Source organism: Hylobates moloch, unplaced genomic scaffold (genome assembly GCF_009828535.3).
Source record: "Hylobates moloch isolate HMO894 unplaced genomic scaffold, HMol_V3 SCAFFOLD_9, whole genome shotgun sequence".
Taxonomy (NCBI): domain Eukaryota; kingdom Metazoa; phylum Chordata; class Mammalia; order Primates; family Hylobatidae; genus Hylobates; species Hylobates moloch.
In genome coordinates this window covers 125,031,670-125,048,756 of record NW_026652284.1, presented here as the reverse complement: position 1 = coordinate 125,048,756, position 17,087 = coordinate 125,031,670, and the positions used below count along the sequence as shown (strand labels likewise).

General features: G+C 48.8%; 1 protein-coding gene across 1 annotated transcript in view; it reads left to right on the top strand.

The window, feature by feature from the left end:
* Positions 1–15,261, top strand: part of ZNF250 (zinc finger protein 250) — a 50,949-nt gene extending 35,688 nt beyond the window's left edge. The window contains exons 9-11 of the mRNA XM_058443775.1: positions 765–935; positions 3,408–3,472; positions 15,129–15,261. Coding sequence (XP_058299758.1) covers positions 765–935; positions 3,408–3,469 — 233 coding nt within the window. The 3' untranslated portion in view covers positions 3,470–3,472; positions 15,129–15,261. The remainder of the gene's footprint in view (positions 1–764; positions 936–3,407; positions 3,473–15,128) is intronic.
* The last annotated feature ends 1,826 nt before the right edge of the window (positions 15,262–17,087 follow it).

Genomic DNA, 17,087 nt, shown 5'->3' with positions numbered 1-17,087 from the left:
AGACCAGCTCAGTCAGGGAGACCCTAACCCAGCAGCGCTAGAGGAATTAAAGACATACACACAGAAATATAGAGGTGTGAAGTGGGAAATCAGGGGTCTCACAGCCTTCAGAGCTGAAAGCCCCAAACAGAGATTTACCCATGTATTTATTAACAGCAAGCCAGTCATTAGTATTGTTTCTATAGATATTAACTAAAAGTATCCCTTATGGGAAATGAAGGGATGGGCCGAATTAAAGGAATAGGTTGGGCTAGTTAACTGCAGCAGGAGCATGTACTTAAGGCACAGATCACTCATGCTATTGTTTGTGGTTTAAGAATGCCTTTAAACGGTTTTCCACCCTGGGTGGGCCAGGTCGTCCTTGCCCTCATTCCTGTAAACCAGCAACCTTCCAGCGTGGGCGTTATGGCCATCATGAACATGTCACAGTGCTGCAGAGATTTTGTTTATGGCCAGTTTTGGGGCCAGTTTATGGCCAGATTTTGGGGGGCCTGTTCCCAACACCAGGAGATGTGTTAATTTGCTCCAGCAATGAAACCACATCTGGGACGGCAGCTGCAATTGGAGTCACCACTTAGTTAAGCTTATGATAATCCACTGTCATTCTCCAAGATCCATCTGTCTTCTGCACAGGCCAAATGGGAGAGTTGAACAGGGAGGTGGTGGGAATCACCACCCTGCGTCCTTCAAGTCCTTGATAGTAGCACTAATCTCTGCATTCCCTCCAGGGATTCAATATTGTTTTTGATTTACTACTTTTCTAGGTACAGGCAGCTCTAATGGCTTCCATTTGGCATTTCCAACCATAATAGCCTTTACCAGTCAAGGAGCCAATGTTGGGGTTCTGCCAGCTGCTAAGTATGTCTATGCCAATTATGCATCCTGGCACTTGGAAAATGACCACAGGATGAATCTGGGGACCCACTGGACCCACTGTAAGTTGGACCTGATCTAAAACTCCATTAATTACCTGACCTCTGCCTCCTGACCTCAGGTGATCCACCCACCTTGGCCTACCCGTAGGGACCAGCCCCACAGGGTCGGTGGGTTTTTCTCCCCGTGTGCAGAGATGAGAGATTATAGAAATAAAGACACAAGACAGAGATAAAAGACACCTGGGCCCGGGGGACCACTACCACCAAGACGCAGAGACCAGTAGTGGCCCCGAATGCCAGGCTGCACTGATATTTATTGGATACAAGACAAAGGGGCAGGGTAAGGAGTGTGAGCCATCTCCAATGATTGGTAAGGTCATGTGGGTCACCTGTCCACTGAACAGGTGGCCCTTCCCTGCCTGGAAGCCTAGGCAGAGAGAGAGAGACAGCTTACACCATTATTTCTGATATCAGAGACTTTTAGTACTTTCACTAATTTGCTACTGCTATCTAAAAGGCAGAGCCAGGTGTACAGGATGGAACATGAAAGCGGACTAGAGCATGACCACTGAACCACAGCATCACAGGGAGACAGGCCCCTGGATAACTGTGGGTGGGCCTGACATCAGTCAGGCCCTCCACAAGAGGTGAAGGAGTAGAGTCTTCTCTAAACTCCCCCAGGGAAAGGGAGACTCCCGTTCCCAGTCTGCTAAGCAGTGGGTGTTTTTCCTTGGCACTGACGCTACCGCTAAACCACAGTCCGCTTGGCAGTGGGCATCTTCCCAGATGCTGGCGTCACCGCTAGACCAAGGAGCCCTCTGGTGGCCCTGTCCAGGCATAACAGAAGGCTCACACTCATGTCTTCTGGTCACTTCTCACTATGTCCCCTCAGCTCCTATCTCTGTATGGCCTGGTTTCTCCTAGGTTATGATTATAGAGTGAGGATTATTATAATATTGGAATAAAGAGTAATTGCTACAAACTAATGATTAATGATATTCATATATAATCATGTCTATGATCTAGATCTAGTATAACTCTTATTGTTTTATATATTTTATTATACTGGAACAGCTTGTGCCCTCGGTCTCTTGCCTCGGCAACTGGGTGGCTTGCCGCCCACACTACCAAAGTGCTGGGATTACAGGCATGAGCCACCATGCCCAGCCATCGTTTTCTTTCTTGTTTTTTTGTTTTTTGTTTTTTTTGAGGCGGAGTCTCGCTCTGTCGCCCAGGCTAGAGTGCAGTGGTGCAAACTCAGCTCACTGCAAGCTCCACCTCCTGGGTTCACGCCATTCTCCTGCCTCAGCCTTCCAAGTAGCTGGGACAACAGGCGCCCACCACCACACCTGGCTAATTTTTTGTATTTTTAGTAGAGATGGGGTTTCACCGTGTTAGCCAGGATGGCCTCGATCTCCTGACCTCATGATCCTCCCGCTTCGGCCTGCCAAAGTGCTGGGATTACAGGCGTGAGCCACCATGCCTGGCCCAGCCACCATTTTCTTTCATCACTTTGTCCACTGAACTTAGGAGAAACCAACCAGCTTCATCATGTTCCTTGGTTCTCCACATATAGTCAAAGGTATTATGTATAGGGTCACTAAACTCCTTGCCTCTCATGAGCAGTGAATCAGGAGTGTCAAATGCATTTATTTTGCATAACTCTCTGAACAGTTTATGGCAATGACTATCAGTGTTCTCCATACTATTAGAAGTAGAGTCCTTAACATTTTGGGGTCTAATCATATTAACCAACCAAATCCAGAAACCCCAAAACCAATGACAGAACTCCATCCTTAATATTCTGTTCCTCCAGAACCACTCCTGGTACAAAAATCTCTGTTAGAGTTCTCTAGAGGGACAGAACTAATGGAATATATATAAAAAGGGGAGTATTAAATTATACAATTACGAAGTCCCACAATAGGCTCTCTGCAAGCTTCAGGAGCAAGGAGAGCCAGTCCAAGTCTCAAAACTGAAGAACTTGGAGTCAGATATTGGAGGGCAGGAAGCATCCATCATGGGAGAAAGATGTAGGCTGGGAGGGTAGGCCAGTCTGGCCTTTTCACGTTTCTCCAGTATTAACCATCACACCTATAAATTTCCCCAGCCTGTAAGCAGCTATGGGCTCTGGAATTAAGCTCATCCCCCATCTCCACAGGTTTTTGCAATATACCTGTGTTGTTGCTGTTGAGCAACAATCTCTCTCTCACTCTCTCCTCTCTCTGTGTGTGTGTGTGTGTGTGTGTGTGTGTGTGTGTGTGTGTGTACTTAGCCCTTGCCCTCCCTTCAAAACCTAACATTTTAGTGCCAAAACCCAGGATAGGGATTGGGTTCTAAATGTGTAAATGTTTTCTTGCAACCTGGAAAGCAGCAAGCAGCAAAAACCAGACCCAGTCCTGCTTCCAGATCCTGAGTGGACTCCCTATTCCCAGCCCCATTCCTTTATTCTCTCTTCTTCTCTGGCCCTGGGCTGACTTCCGGATCCTGATCAAACTCTCCATCCTCTTTTTCCTTCCTTCCCCTTTCCAGGCAGCTCCAGCAAGTATCAATCCCATTGCTGGACATCACATCCAACACCCGTCTCCAATTAGTGGGTGAGTCTCCCTTTGTTTCCTTTCCAGATTCCTCTCATATTTCTGGGGGTTCACCAGAAAATTCCAGTATTGGGTGAGAGGTCTCCCTGGTCACCAGGTGACCGTGGCCTGCCCTCTCAGGGGACGCCATCAGAATGCTCACCACTCTGGCCACGGCAGCCTCCTGGGGACTGCAGAGAACTGTAGGGATGCCCTGGCTCTCCTAGGTCCCTTCTCCCAGGAGGGATCAGGGTACTCACTCCCGTCCATGGTATTCACTTCCCTCTGGGGTACTTCCTCTAAATTTCTCACCCTCTGGCCAGCAGTATGGGGCAACACTCCTCAAAACCTCCTCAAGACACCACTCTTGGATGTTTCATCCAGAACTTCCAAGCCCAGGGCTTAGCAGACTCCATTAAAACTGAACGCCTTGCTGGCTGAGCACTGTGGCTCACACCTGTAATAATGCTTTGGGAGGCCAAGGTGGGCAGATCACAAGGTCAGGAGTTCAAAACCAGCCTGGCCAATATGGTGAAACCGTCTCTACTAAAAATACAAAAATTAGCCGGGTGTGGTGGCCGGCATCTGTAATCCCAGCTACCCAGGAGGCTGAGGCAGGAGAATTGCTTGAACCCGGGAGGCGGAGGTTGCAGTGAGCCAAGATTGTGCCACTGCACTCCAGCCTGGGTGACCGAGTGAGACTCTGTCTCAAAAAAAAAAAAAAAAAAAAAACTGAACACCTTACTTTCCTCTGTAATGTTGCCCAGCCCCAATGTAAACTAGACAATGATAGTCAATAGCCAAAAACCAAAACATTCAATTTCCAGATCTGACATAATCTAAAAGACTTCTTCCAACACAATCGTAAATGATCTGAAGTACTTTGCTTATCTGTGCTCCTGGCTCACTCTCTGCCAATCCCATTCACCTTTTCAAATCTTCCCCCACAACAAAAAACCCACAAAAACACCTCCTCCTCCAGACAAACCTTCCTCCTCTAATTTCAACCTAGCCAACAAACTAGGCACATGCCCAGCCCCCTTCCACCAAAAACCAGGCACACGGCCAAAGGTCCTCCAAAGTTCTCCCTTTGCAGGAGGACACAGGGACAAAAGGCATAATCTGAGTTCATGTTCCCTTTTCCCTAGTCAACCTCTCTCAGCTTAAAAAGAGACTCAGCAGCCGGGCGCGGTGGCTCACGCCTGTAATCCCAGCACTTTGGGAGGCCGAGGCGGGTGGATCATGAGGTCAGGAGATCGAGACCATCCTGGCTAACACAGTGAAACTCTGTCTCTACTAAAAATATAAAAAATTAGCTGGGCGTGGTGGCGGGCGCCTGTAGTCCCAGCTACTCGGGAGGCTGAAGCAGGAGAATGGTGTGAACCCAGGAGGCGGAGCCTGCAGTGAGCCGAGATCGCGCCACTGCACTCCAGCCTGGGGGACAGAGCGAGACTCCGTCTCAAAAAAAAAAAAGAGAGAGAGAGAGACTCAGCTCTTTTTGCACGGATCCCACCTGCTTCCTCAAGGAATTTCTGTATGTCACTCAATTTTATGACCTTAACCTGGCATGTCATATATGTCATCCTCTCCTGCACCCTCACCCCTGAGGACAGGAAATGCATCTGGATAGCTGCCCAGGCCCATGTAGACACCCTCCCATAGACAAGATGCTGCCCATAACCCAATATGGACCCTAACTGTCCCCAGAACTGACCCCAGTTGGGATTATCAGGCAACTTCTGCAGACAGATAGAAATAAGGCCATATGATATGCCTCCTAGCTGGCATAAATAAAGCCATTCCTGGCCAGGCATGGTGGCTCACACCTGTAATCCCAGCACTTTGGGAGGCCGAGGCAGTGGATCACCTGAGGTCAGGAGTTCGAGACCAGCCTGACCACCATGGAGAAATTCCATCTGTAGTAAAAAAAAAAAACAAAATTAGGTGTGGTGGTGCATGCCTGTATAAAGGGGAATAAGTATTAACTTACACAACATAAGGTCCCACAATAGGCTGTCTGCAAGCTTGAGGAGCAAGGAGAGCCAGTCCGAGTCTCAGCTACTCGGGAGGCTAAGGCAGGAGAATCACTTGAACTCAGAAGCCAGAGGTTGTGGTGAGTCGAGATCATGCCATTGCACTCCAGCCTGGGCAAGAAGAGCAAAACTCCATCTCAAAAATAAATAAATAAAGCCATTCCTGCTCTTTTCTTCTCCTGCCTTTCAGAGGCCATAACTAAATATGCCACGTTGAACCCTAATGCCAATAAGGGAAGAATCTACCTCCATTTACACTTCATTTTCCAGTCAGCCCCAGACATTCTAATGAAACTTTAAAAACTGGAGAATAGCCCTCAGACCTCCCAAAGAGACTTAATCAAAGTGGCCTTTAAGGTCTTTAACAATAGAGAGGAAAAACTAAAAGTCCAAAAGCTAAAAAGAGACCAGGCTAAATGCCAGATGCTGGCAGCTGCCATTCGACAGGGTTCCCAACATGTACAGAAATCCTCAACCTTGCAACAAACTCCACCAGAAGCCTGTTTTAAGTGCAGCCAACAGAGTCACTGGGCAAAGGCCTACCCTCAAAACTTTGCCCCATCTGTGGCATCAAGGAACACTGGAAGTGGGACTGTGCTCAGCAAAACTCTTCATCCCGCTTCACCACCTCTAACTGAAGACTGATGGGGCCAGGGGCCTGCCACCCCAACTGCTATCACCTCCTCGGAACCCAGGGTCAGTCTCTGGTAAGCCCATGTCTTTCCTATTGGATACAAGGACTAGTTACTCAGTTTTATTAGAATATCCTGGACCCCTCTTCATTTCTATTGTGGGAGTTGATGGAATCCCCTCTAGGCACAAACAGATTGGTCCTCTATTATGCAACCTATTCAACACCCCCTTCACCCACTCCTTCCTGATTATCCCTCAGTGCCCTACCCCTATCTTGGGGTGGGACATACTAAGTAAATCCCAGGCCTTCATACAATCTGCCTCCTGCAATTCTGCTCCTTTTATTTTACTCTGTGGCCAGATGCTTCCCTCTCCCCCTCATCCTCGTTATCCACCCTGTTACCTTCTGTTAATTCTGAAATTTGGAACATTTTTAAACCCACAATAGCCACACATCACATCCCAGTTAAAATAACCCTCCAAAACCACTCTGTTTGCCATCATCAGTCTCAATATCCCCTAACCCAGGCAGCGTCAGGGGCCTCAAACCTATTATCTGTAAACTTTTACAAGCTAATATTCTGAAGATCCTACCACTTGTCCAGGATCTCTGAGTTGTGAACCAGGTGGTAATACCAATCCATCCAACACTCCACTCTCATCCCACATACTCCACTCTCCCATAGTCCCTCTTCTACCACACACTTCTCTGTATTGGATTTAAAGGACGCCTTTTTCACTATTTCCTTAAATTCAGCTTCCCAAAGTATTTTTGCTTTCACTTGGTCAGATCCTAATACCCACACGTCCACCCAACTAACGTGGACCATACTCCCACAGGGGTTCCAGGACAGCCCCCATCTATTTGGGCAGGCCCTTGCCAAGGACCTAGCTGACCTTCCCGTTGCTCCTAGCACCCTCCCCCAGTAAGTCAATGACCTACTTTTCTGTAGCCCCTCCTTTAACCTGTCCATCCAACACACCACTCAGCTTTTAAACTTCCTCCATAGGTAAAGATATTGGGTCTCACCAACAAAGACTCAGGTAGCCCAAACCCAGGTCACTCACCCAAACCCAGATCACTCACCTGAGTTCTAACCCCTAATTCTCAGGCCATCCCAACCCAACAAAAGGAGCTAATTCAAGACATTGCCCCTTCCCCACACAAAGGGCTTGGTGGGGTTGGGCAGTCCCAGTTCTGGGGCCTCCTCTCCTTCTTGGGCCTCATGGGATACTTCCGGCTGTGGATTCCCAACTTCTGTTTGCTGGCCAAGTCTCTCTACATGGCCTCACTTGGGCCCAGCCTAGAGCCTCTGAACCCAGCTTGTCCCATCAACTCACACTTTAAAAAAACTAAAAAATACCCTTTTAATGGCCCCAGAACTGGGACTGCCCAACCCCACCAGGCCCTTTACTCTGCATGTACATTCTGATAAGGCCTTGCTCTTGAACTGCCCTGCCAAACACAAGCCATCACATACCTCTCAAAACAACCAGACTCTGTCGTCCAAGGCTGGCCACCCTGCCTAAAAATCTTGGGTGCGGCCACATTGCTGGCGTCAGAGGCACAGAAACTCACTCTCTACCAACACATTACTATTTCATCCTCCCATAACCTACAGGACCTCATGAGCCATCAGTCTCTTCTATCCTTCCCACCATCCTGCTTCCAGCAGGTACACACCTTATTCATAGGAAATCCTCTAATCACCTTCCAGAAAGGTAAAGCTCCCAACCCTCCCACTGTCCTCCCTGTAAACACCTCTGACTCTGAGCTGTCTCACTCCTGCCTGGACCTCTTAGACTCCCTTTCCTCCCCCTTCCAACACATTTCAGAAGCCCCTTTGCAGGGAACAACTACATGGTTCACTAATAGAAGCTCTTTAAAGGAGCCATGTCCACCATGTGGTTACAACATCATTGCCAAAATAAACTAGAATCCAATGCTCTCCCACCCCATACTACCTCGCAACAGGCAGAACTACCTCTGAACAGATAGAGTTAGTTGCCCTAACCAGGGCGCTCACCCTAACAAAGGGAAAGAGGGATAACTTTTACACTGATTCCTGGCCTGGTGAGGTGGCTCACGCCTGTAATCCCAGCACTTTGGGAGGCCGAGACGGGCGGATCACCTGAGCTCAGGAGTTCAAAACCAGCCTGGCCAACATGGTGAAACCCCGTCTCTACTAAAAATACAAAAATTAGCTGGGCATGGTGGTGGGCACCTGTAGTCACAGCTACTCAGGAGGCTGAGGCAGGAGAATTGCTTGAACCTGGGAGGCGGGGGTTGCAGTGAGCCAAGATTGTGCCACCATACTCCAGCCTGGGTGACAGAGTGAGACTCCGTTACAGGAAAAAAAAAAAAAAAATTTACACCAATACCAAATATGCATGCCACATCCTACATTCTCACACCTTAACCTGGCAGGAAACGGGTTTTCTAGCTAAAAAGAACCCCCATAGTAAATGGCAAACTCATACACAAGCTGGTGGAGGCAGCTAACCTACCACTACAGGCCACCATTATCCATTGTAAGGAACACCAGAAGACTACAAATGCCATCACCAAGGGGAATCTTTTAGCAAATTAGGCAGCCCGGCAGGCAGCCCTTAAACCCCATCATTATTGCCCAGTTTTCCCAGCATATACCCTGTATATACCCAGGAGGAACAAACCTCACTTGCCCTGGCTGGTGCCATTCAGGAAAAAATGGTTATACCTCAGTGCTAAAATTGTCTTGGCCAAATTTTTAAAACCTTCTGGACCGGGCATGGTGGCTCACACCTGTAATCCCAGCACTTTGGGAGGCTGAGGCTGGAGGATCACCTGAGGTCAGGAGTTCAAAACCAGCCTGGCCAACATGGTGAAACCCCATCTCTACTAAAAATACAAAAATTAGCCAGACGTGATGGCAGGCGCCTGTAATCCCAGCTACTCAGGAGGCTGAGGCAGAGAATTGCTTGAACCCCGGAGGCGGAGGTTGCATTGCGCCAAGATCGCGCCACTGCACTCCAGCCTGGGTGACAGAGCAAGACTCTGTCTTGGAGAAAAAAAAAAAAACCTTCTGTACTTTTATATGTGCACAACCATTTCCATGCTGGTTGCCTCCCCCTACTTCAGCTCTTAAAAACATATACATTCTCCCACCATGGCCGCCAATCTCAAAGATACTACTAAGGCATGTTCCCTTTGCACTCAAACTTCCCCTCAGAAAGCTATCAAATCACCCCCTTTCCCCACACACCAGGCCTGAGGACACCTGCCAGGGCAGGACTGGGAAATCGCCTTCACCAGCATGTCCCCTGTAAAATGAGTCCAGAACCTTCTGACAATAGTAGATACATTGGATGGATAGAGGGTTTTCCTACCACCACTACTACTACTGAAAAGGCACAGTGTCGCTTCTATTCTCCTCACCCATATTATCCCCCGGTTTGGACTCCCCTCTTTCATCCAGTCAGACAATGGGCCAACATATATTTCACAGGTTAACCAACAGCTGGCAAAGGCTCTAAACATTAAATGGGCCTTCCATATTCCTTATTGCCCCTAATCTTCAGGTAAGATTGAATAGGCCAATGCCCTTCTAAAACAACAATTATCCAAACTCTCCCTAGAGGTTAAAATGGCCTAAACTTTACTACTCCCCATGGCCCTCATGCCTTTATAAGCCATTCCTCACAAGCCCCTCAGCGTAAGCCCATTTGAACATATGTATAGACATCCCTTTATCCTCCAAAATCTCCCTGTATCTCCCCGCCCTTCTGCATGGGATACTTGGCCAGCATTACACCTCACTCACCATCTAATAGACAGTACACTAACGCTTACTTGCCCCCACCTGAAAGTCCATCCTCAAAACACTCCCTGTCCCTACAACCAGCGGGGACTGGGTCTAGATCACAGACCCCTCCTCCTCCCCTCTCCTACCAAAGTGGACGGGTCCTCACCAGGTTATTCTAGCTACTCCCACGGCAGCAAAGCTAACACCCTTCCCACACTGGATACACAATTCCGAACTAAAAAAAACTCCAGATCCACATCCAGAAATTTTATCCCCCCGCAAAAACTATTCTTCCTCCCTCACAGGACCAACCTCACTGCACTTAACAAGAGTGCAGAAGTTGCCTATCCAGAAGGCCCTGGTCCGTAACACTCTCTGCCTCCAATTTCAAATCTTTTATCTCATACCTTGTTTCAGATCTTTCCCTCCCCACGTCCCTGGATACTCCACTCGAATTCCTCACATCAATCCAGGAGCTATGACTACAGGGCACCTTTCAGAATTTCACTCCTACTCAAATTGCCTTTTTTCATTTTGTCCTTTGTGGGATATGCTAAGTCCTCACCCCCAACCTCTGGCAGTTGGGCCCCCTTCATCAGCCTCACACATTTCTCTTAAATCAGTCACACTCCCCTCTTTCTTCCAACTGCAAATTTGTTTGTCCACACAAATCCAGCAGTTCACAGCCCTTCCTGTTAACCTAACTGCAGAAACTTGGTCCAAAATAAACCTGCATCTCACCTACTTGCCAATTCATTCCCAAAACCTGTTTATAATCTTGTCCTGTTTATAAACACCTTTCCCCGCAATCCATCAAATCCACCCATACTGTCACACACAGGGCTGTCACCCTCCTTTGCCTCTTAACATCTAAACATGTTACAAGCTAGATTCCATAAAACACTTCTTACCAACCCCTCCCCTCTCCGCCAGCACCGCTCTCCATGCAACCAACTCAAGGACGCTCCCTGGAAAAATGCACACACAATTCCCTCAGCTGCAACCTATATCCTTTTGCCCTACCCGTACTGCAATAGCTACTTGTTAACGAAAACCTATTTCTCTCTCTCTCCAAAACAAAACAGCCTTCACCTCCTCCCCCACCAACATCCCCTATCCGGCCCTCACAGGGGTTACCCTTGTTAACATCTATTCAACCTGGAAAAACAAAAAGTTGGAACAAAACGTTTGTCCAGGATTCACCCCCCATCTTCTCATAGCTCGCTACCTTTGTTTACAACTTTTGCCTGCCAACCCCCCGACCCCCGCTTTTCTTTCTGTATGAAACAAGCTTATCTTTGTCTGCTGGCAGGTGGGTACAAACATACACCCTGGTGTTTCAATCTCCAAACATTAACATTTTGCCTAACAACCAAACCATTCAGGCTCTCCCTATTTCCTCCTCCTCCCCGCACGCTAAGCCGGCTCTACATCTCCTTCCTCTGGTAACAGGATTAAGCCTCTCTGTCTCACTTGGCACCAGAATGGCGGGTCGGGTGTGTCAGCCTCAGCTGCCTTATGTAGATATATAGATCTCTGCAGTCCTCTTGACATGCCTACTTCCATCACAAGCCTCCAAAGGCAGGTAGGTTCCCCTGTGGGAGTTGTTCTCCAGAACCGAAGGGCTGTAGACCTGTCAGCCACTGAGAAGGGGCGCACATGTGTGTATCTCCAAGAAGGAGGCTGTTTAAATGTTCAGGAATATGGCACTGTTTGAGACACAGCCCCCAGGCTCCGAGACAGGGCTGCAGAAATCCAACATCAAGCCACTAACTCTTGGAGGCAGGGGTCGTCCCTCCTAAAGTGGATGCCTTGGGTAACCTCTTCTTAGGGCCCCTAATTTTCTTCCTCCTAACAGTTGGCCTGTGTGTACTCACCTTCATATCCCACTTTACCTCCCAAAGGCTGAACTCCCTTGTCCAGGCAGCCACCCAGAAAGACACTGATACCATCCCATTCAGCCAAGTCCAGTATCAGCGCTGCCAGGAAAGCGACTGAAGTCGGACACCCACTGCTTCAAAACCCAAACCCTGATTACAGCACCACTATTCAGCAGGAAGCAGCCAGATAATCAACAACCACCCTCTTCCCTTTATATTAAAGTAGAAGTTAGCCAGGCACGGTGGCTCATGCCTGTAATCCCAGCAGTTTGGGAGGCTGAGGCAGGCAGATCACTTGAGGTCAGGAGTTTGAGACCAGCCTGGCCAACATGGTGAAACCCCGTCTCTACTGAAAATACAAAAATTAGCCGGGTGTGGTGGCGGCCACCTGTACTCCCAGCTACTGAGGAGGCTGAGGCAGGAGAATCGCTTGAACCCGGGAGGCAGAGGCTGCAATGAGCCGAGATTGCACCACTGCATTCCAGCCTGGGCGACAGAGTGAAACTCTGTCTCAAAAAAATAAAAATAAAAAAGTATAAAGCAAGAATGTTAGTCCAACCTGCACAATTCTGTAAGTCCCCCACCATTTCGCAGACCTTGGTCAAAATGAAACATTCCACAGGGGTTTGGGTGGTGAGAAATCAGCCTGGCTCTTATATTCTGCTGGGAGAAAGTGCAAGAAACACCACATTCTGCCGGAACAAGGGCCAGAACCACCTCATCCTAAGAACACATTATCAACATTTTCCCAGGAAGCAGGCCATGACCCCCTGCCCCGACCCCTCCCACCCAGGCCTATAAATTGCCCCAGCCTGTAAGCGGCAATGGGCTCTGGGACTAAGCTGGTCTCCCATCTCCACAGGTTTTTGCAATATACCTGTGTTGCTGTTAAGCCACCCTCTGTCTCTGTGTGTGTGTCATTCTTTAACCCTTATCTTCCCTTCAAAACCCAACATCACCCAGGCTGGAGTGCAGTGGTGCGATCTCAGGTCACTGCAACCTCCACCTCCTAGGCTCAAGTAATCCTCACGCCTCAGCCTCCCGAGTAACTGGGACTACAGGCACGTGCCACCATGCCTGGCTAAATTTTTTGTATTTTTTGTAGACACAGGGTTTTCCATGTTGCCCAGGCTGGTCTCAAACTCCTGGACTCAAGCCATCCTCCTGCCTCAGCCTCCCAAAGTGCTGGGATTTCAGGTGTGAACTACTACACCCAGCCAGTTCTAATTCTTACCAGTTCAGAGAACCCTGGTTCCCATGGGTCTTTCTTCCTGAAAAGAAACTCAGAAGGAAGTGGTTAGTCGGATTAGCTACAGTCTTCATCACTGGAACTGGTCTCAGGGCTGAAATGTTCTCTTCTGTTCATTACTCATCCTAAAATTACCTCAACTGTCAACACAGTGGACCTCAGTGTGTCCCTGGGATTGAGAATCCCAAATGTCCTTGTAGCAACTGTAGCTTATTCAGTGGGATCTTTGCTGTGTGCTCCTGGGGAACTGGACCTCCAACCCTACAAAGTCTAGAACCATGTAGAGAGGAAACACAAAATCTCCCAGTAGGTTATGGGAGAGTCTGGGTGAGTTGGGTCACTCCTGCTTCAAATCTTAGTTTCCCAGACTCATGTGTTCTTTCTGTTGGGAACACAGCACCATAAAAAGTATCCAAATTGATGCATGGCATCCCAAAGGATGGTGCCATCCTTTCAGAGCATCTTCTCCAAGCTGCTCCTTCAGCTGAGCCTCTAGAAGGCCAGTGCAGAGTTGCATGAGGCTGGCTGCTACAATACAGGTACTAGTAGGTCCCATTAGGATGCTGCTGTGTGAGGATTCATGCCTCTGAATGAAGCAACCTAAGCCCCAGACAGTGGTGTGGGCTGAGGCTCTGTAGGAAAGGCCAGCTGGTGCCTGAAATAGGCATCCATCCATGTGAGAACAAGCTGCCAGCCTTTCCAGGACAGAAAGGGCATGATGGCATCAACTCTGTTATGGAAAATTTGGACATCCAGAGGTGGCAGCTGCCAGACAGGCCCTGGTAAGGGAGTTCATGCTCCTTCTCCTGCCTCGGCCTCCCAATGTGCTGGGATTACAGGCATGAGTTACTGCCCCGGCAGCGTGAGACCCAGGGTGAAGGAGGTCTTCCATATGGAGTCTTTATTTTTGTCACCAGAGTCACCCCTTTCATGTTCCAGAGTGGCTGACGGTGAGGACTGGTGTCCACTGGTGAGTTATTTTGTCTACTTGGTTGTTCGGTGCCTCAAGTGTACTGGATGCCTTGGTGGGCACTGATATGTGTGAACACCTCCCCACTCTGTGCCCCTCCTCTGTGTTCACCACTGCCTCAACCCAGACGTGGTCTGCAGGCTCCTTTTCCTTCTGGCCCCCACAGAAGGTGGGGACACAAGGCCACTGTCCAGAAGTCTGGACATTCTCACCTCAGGCCACTTCTGTTTGCAGATGGTGAGGTGGCTGGGCATGCTGCTTGCAGTTCTGCCCACTGGGAAGGTTTTCCTTCCCACCCTTGAGAGTGGCTGTAACACAGCTGCTCCTGTCCATTTCACGTGTGCCATGCACTGAGCCCATCCATCTGCAAATCGCACTCCTTCAGCCACACAGGAACCCTCTGCAGCTGTAGGCTTGAGCTGCATTTTACGTGTGGCATGCACTGAACCCATCCATCTACAAATCAAACTCCTTCAGCCACGCAGGAACCTCTGTGCATCCGCAGGCTTCAGCTGAGGGAGGCACATGGGGCTGGGCTCATCCATCTACAAATCAAACTCCTTTAGCCACACAGGAACCCTCAGCAGCCATAGGCTTGAGCTGAGGGAGGCATGTGGGCTGGGCTGCCTGCTCCCTCAGCTCACTCTGGCGCTCTGGCCCTGCGTGGACGCCATCCTGGCCATGCCATTGCCACCTTCTGATGGATGCTGCTGGGCTGCCTGACTTCATGCCTGGGGAGGCCTGACGGAGCTCAGCTCATACTGGGAAGTGTGGATGCAGGGCCATTTGGGGGTCCCATGGACATGTGTTCTATTCTCTGCTGCGGGCGGTGCAGACTTGCTCTGGGATCCTGGGGCCTGCGTGGCCATCCTTGCACCTTTCAAATGCCTGCATCATTGTCCCTTGCACAGACTCCCTTCTGCTGAGACATTTTGCCAGGTCACCACAAGGGAAAGCTTAGCAGTGGAGCCACCACCTTGTGCCAGGGACCGTCAGTGCCCCACCTCCTAACCAGAACAGCACCCTCTTCACCTGCAGACAGTGGGTGGGCCAATCCCAAAAGTCCATCTGATCACCGGTTTTCCCAAGCTGCTTCTGGCCCACTTGTGTTGGTCTGGGTCCTCCAGGAAGAAGACACCAAGACAGGATTAAGGATACAAACGTCGTGTTTGGAGAAATGCCTGGGGTAGAAAATAGGTAACCAGGAAGATGGAGGGGACATCAGATGGCTTCAAGCTTGACACCAAGTGGAGAGAAGTTTGCGTGGAAGTGTCTCAGGCAGCTGTGCAGTGATGTCTTCCCACTGCAGCTGACAGTTGGAGAATGACATTGGTTTGTGCCATTACTTGTGGTTTTGTCTTAGATCATTTGACCAGGGTGCTGTTTGCCTGGTTTGTCTCCTGTGAAGTTACCTTATTCCCCTTTGTAATTGATAATAATTACATTGCATGGTGATGTTTTGACACTGTGTAAGCATCCTGAGCCTCATGCCCTGGAGACACCTGGCTTTCACAGGTATTGGTGCTTCTTGCCTGAGTTACCATCACGGTGGCTGCTGTGGCTGATTGAGGATGCCACAGGTTCTTTGGCCTCCCTCCCTTTGAGAGCAGGAGCAATGTCTTCAATGTCTTCTTGAATTTGGGCAGGCTCAGTCACTGCCTTGACCAAGAGAATGATGATAATTTGAGAAACATTTTCCAAAAGGACTGCATATAAATGTTAAACTTCAGGGTCCTGAAAGTTCAGGAGATGGAGAGGCTGTTCTAGATTGAAGGAGACAAGAAACAGGACAAGTGGGTGCAACTCGTGACCCTCGGCTGAGTCCTCATGCTCTGAGGGATTGCTCCGCAGTGAGCAGGTCACACAAACCTACCCCCAAAGGCCAAGGGAGCTGAGAGGCTGAAAAAAGAGGCTGACAAACGCAGTTTCTCTGAAAGAAACATTTAATAGAAACTTATGAACAAAGTAGTATCTCAGGCAGCCACAAGACAGTGGATCCCTGCACCTGCCCTCCAGAAAGCATCCTTTACATAGCAAGCTTTTTGGTAAAAACATGTGCAGCTGGTGGTGTCTTAGACTTAATTGCAAAATTCATGACTGCTGGGGAAGTTAGGTAAGCATCTTTCTGAGGGGTTATCAATGCTACAGGCCTTGTGTGAAGACCTTGGTATGCAGGAGTCTAACATCGGCCACCACAGTGATTTTGCTTCAAGATGACACCACTCTTGCCAGGCAACAGGCTCTTTTCCTTCAGAGACATTGCAGGGACACCCGGTGACCCTTGAATGGGGGTCTCTGGGAAGGTGCACTATTCATGCAACCTTTTATCTAAGCTTGAAATTGTTTCAAGCTAAATTAACTTACAAATGTTGGTCATAGTAAGGAAGGAGACCACCACTTCTCCTGCTGCCCTCCTCTCCCCCTGTCTTGCCTAGTTTATAAGACAGGAGACACGGGAGAAAACAAAAAGTTAGAAAGAAACACAAGATAAATAGCCAGATGACCCTGGTGCCATCACCTGGCCCTGGTGGATAATAATAATAATAATAATAATAATAATATCAACCCCTAACCTAAACTACTTGTGTTATCTGTAAATTCCAGACATTGTATAAGAAAGCATTGCAAACTTTCTGTTCTGTTAGCTGATGCATGTAGCCCCCAGTCACGTTCTCCACACTTGCCCCATCTATCATAATAACCCTTTCAAGTGGACCCTTTAGAGTTGTAAGCCCTTAAAAGGGCCAGTAATTTCTTTTTCAAGGCGCTCAGCTTTTAAGACGCAAGTCTGCCAAAGCTCCCGGCCAAATAAAACCTCTTCCTTCTTTAACCCAGTGTCTGAGAAGTTTTGTCTGTGGCTCGTCCTGCTACAATAGGATGACAGTTCTCCAGGCACTCTGGCCTTTGGGTGGGAACTGTCTCCAAAACTCACCCCCAGGTTCCTGGCTCTCCTCACTTCAGGAGGAGGTGGGTCTGCCATGTAACCACCACCCAGACCTCACAAGTGATAGCACTTCACCTTTTTGCTTCAGATATTTTAAAGAGAAATAACACCTTACAGATGCAGTCTCTTTCTAAACTTCCCA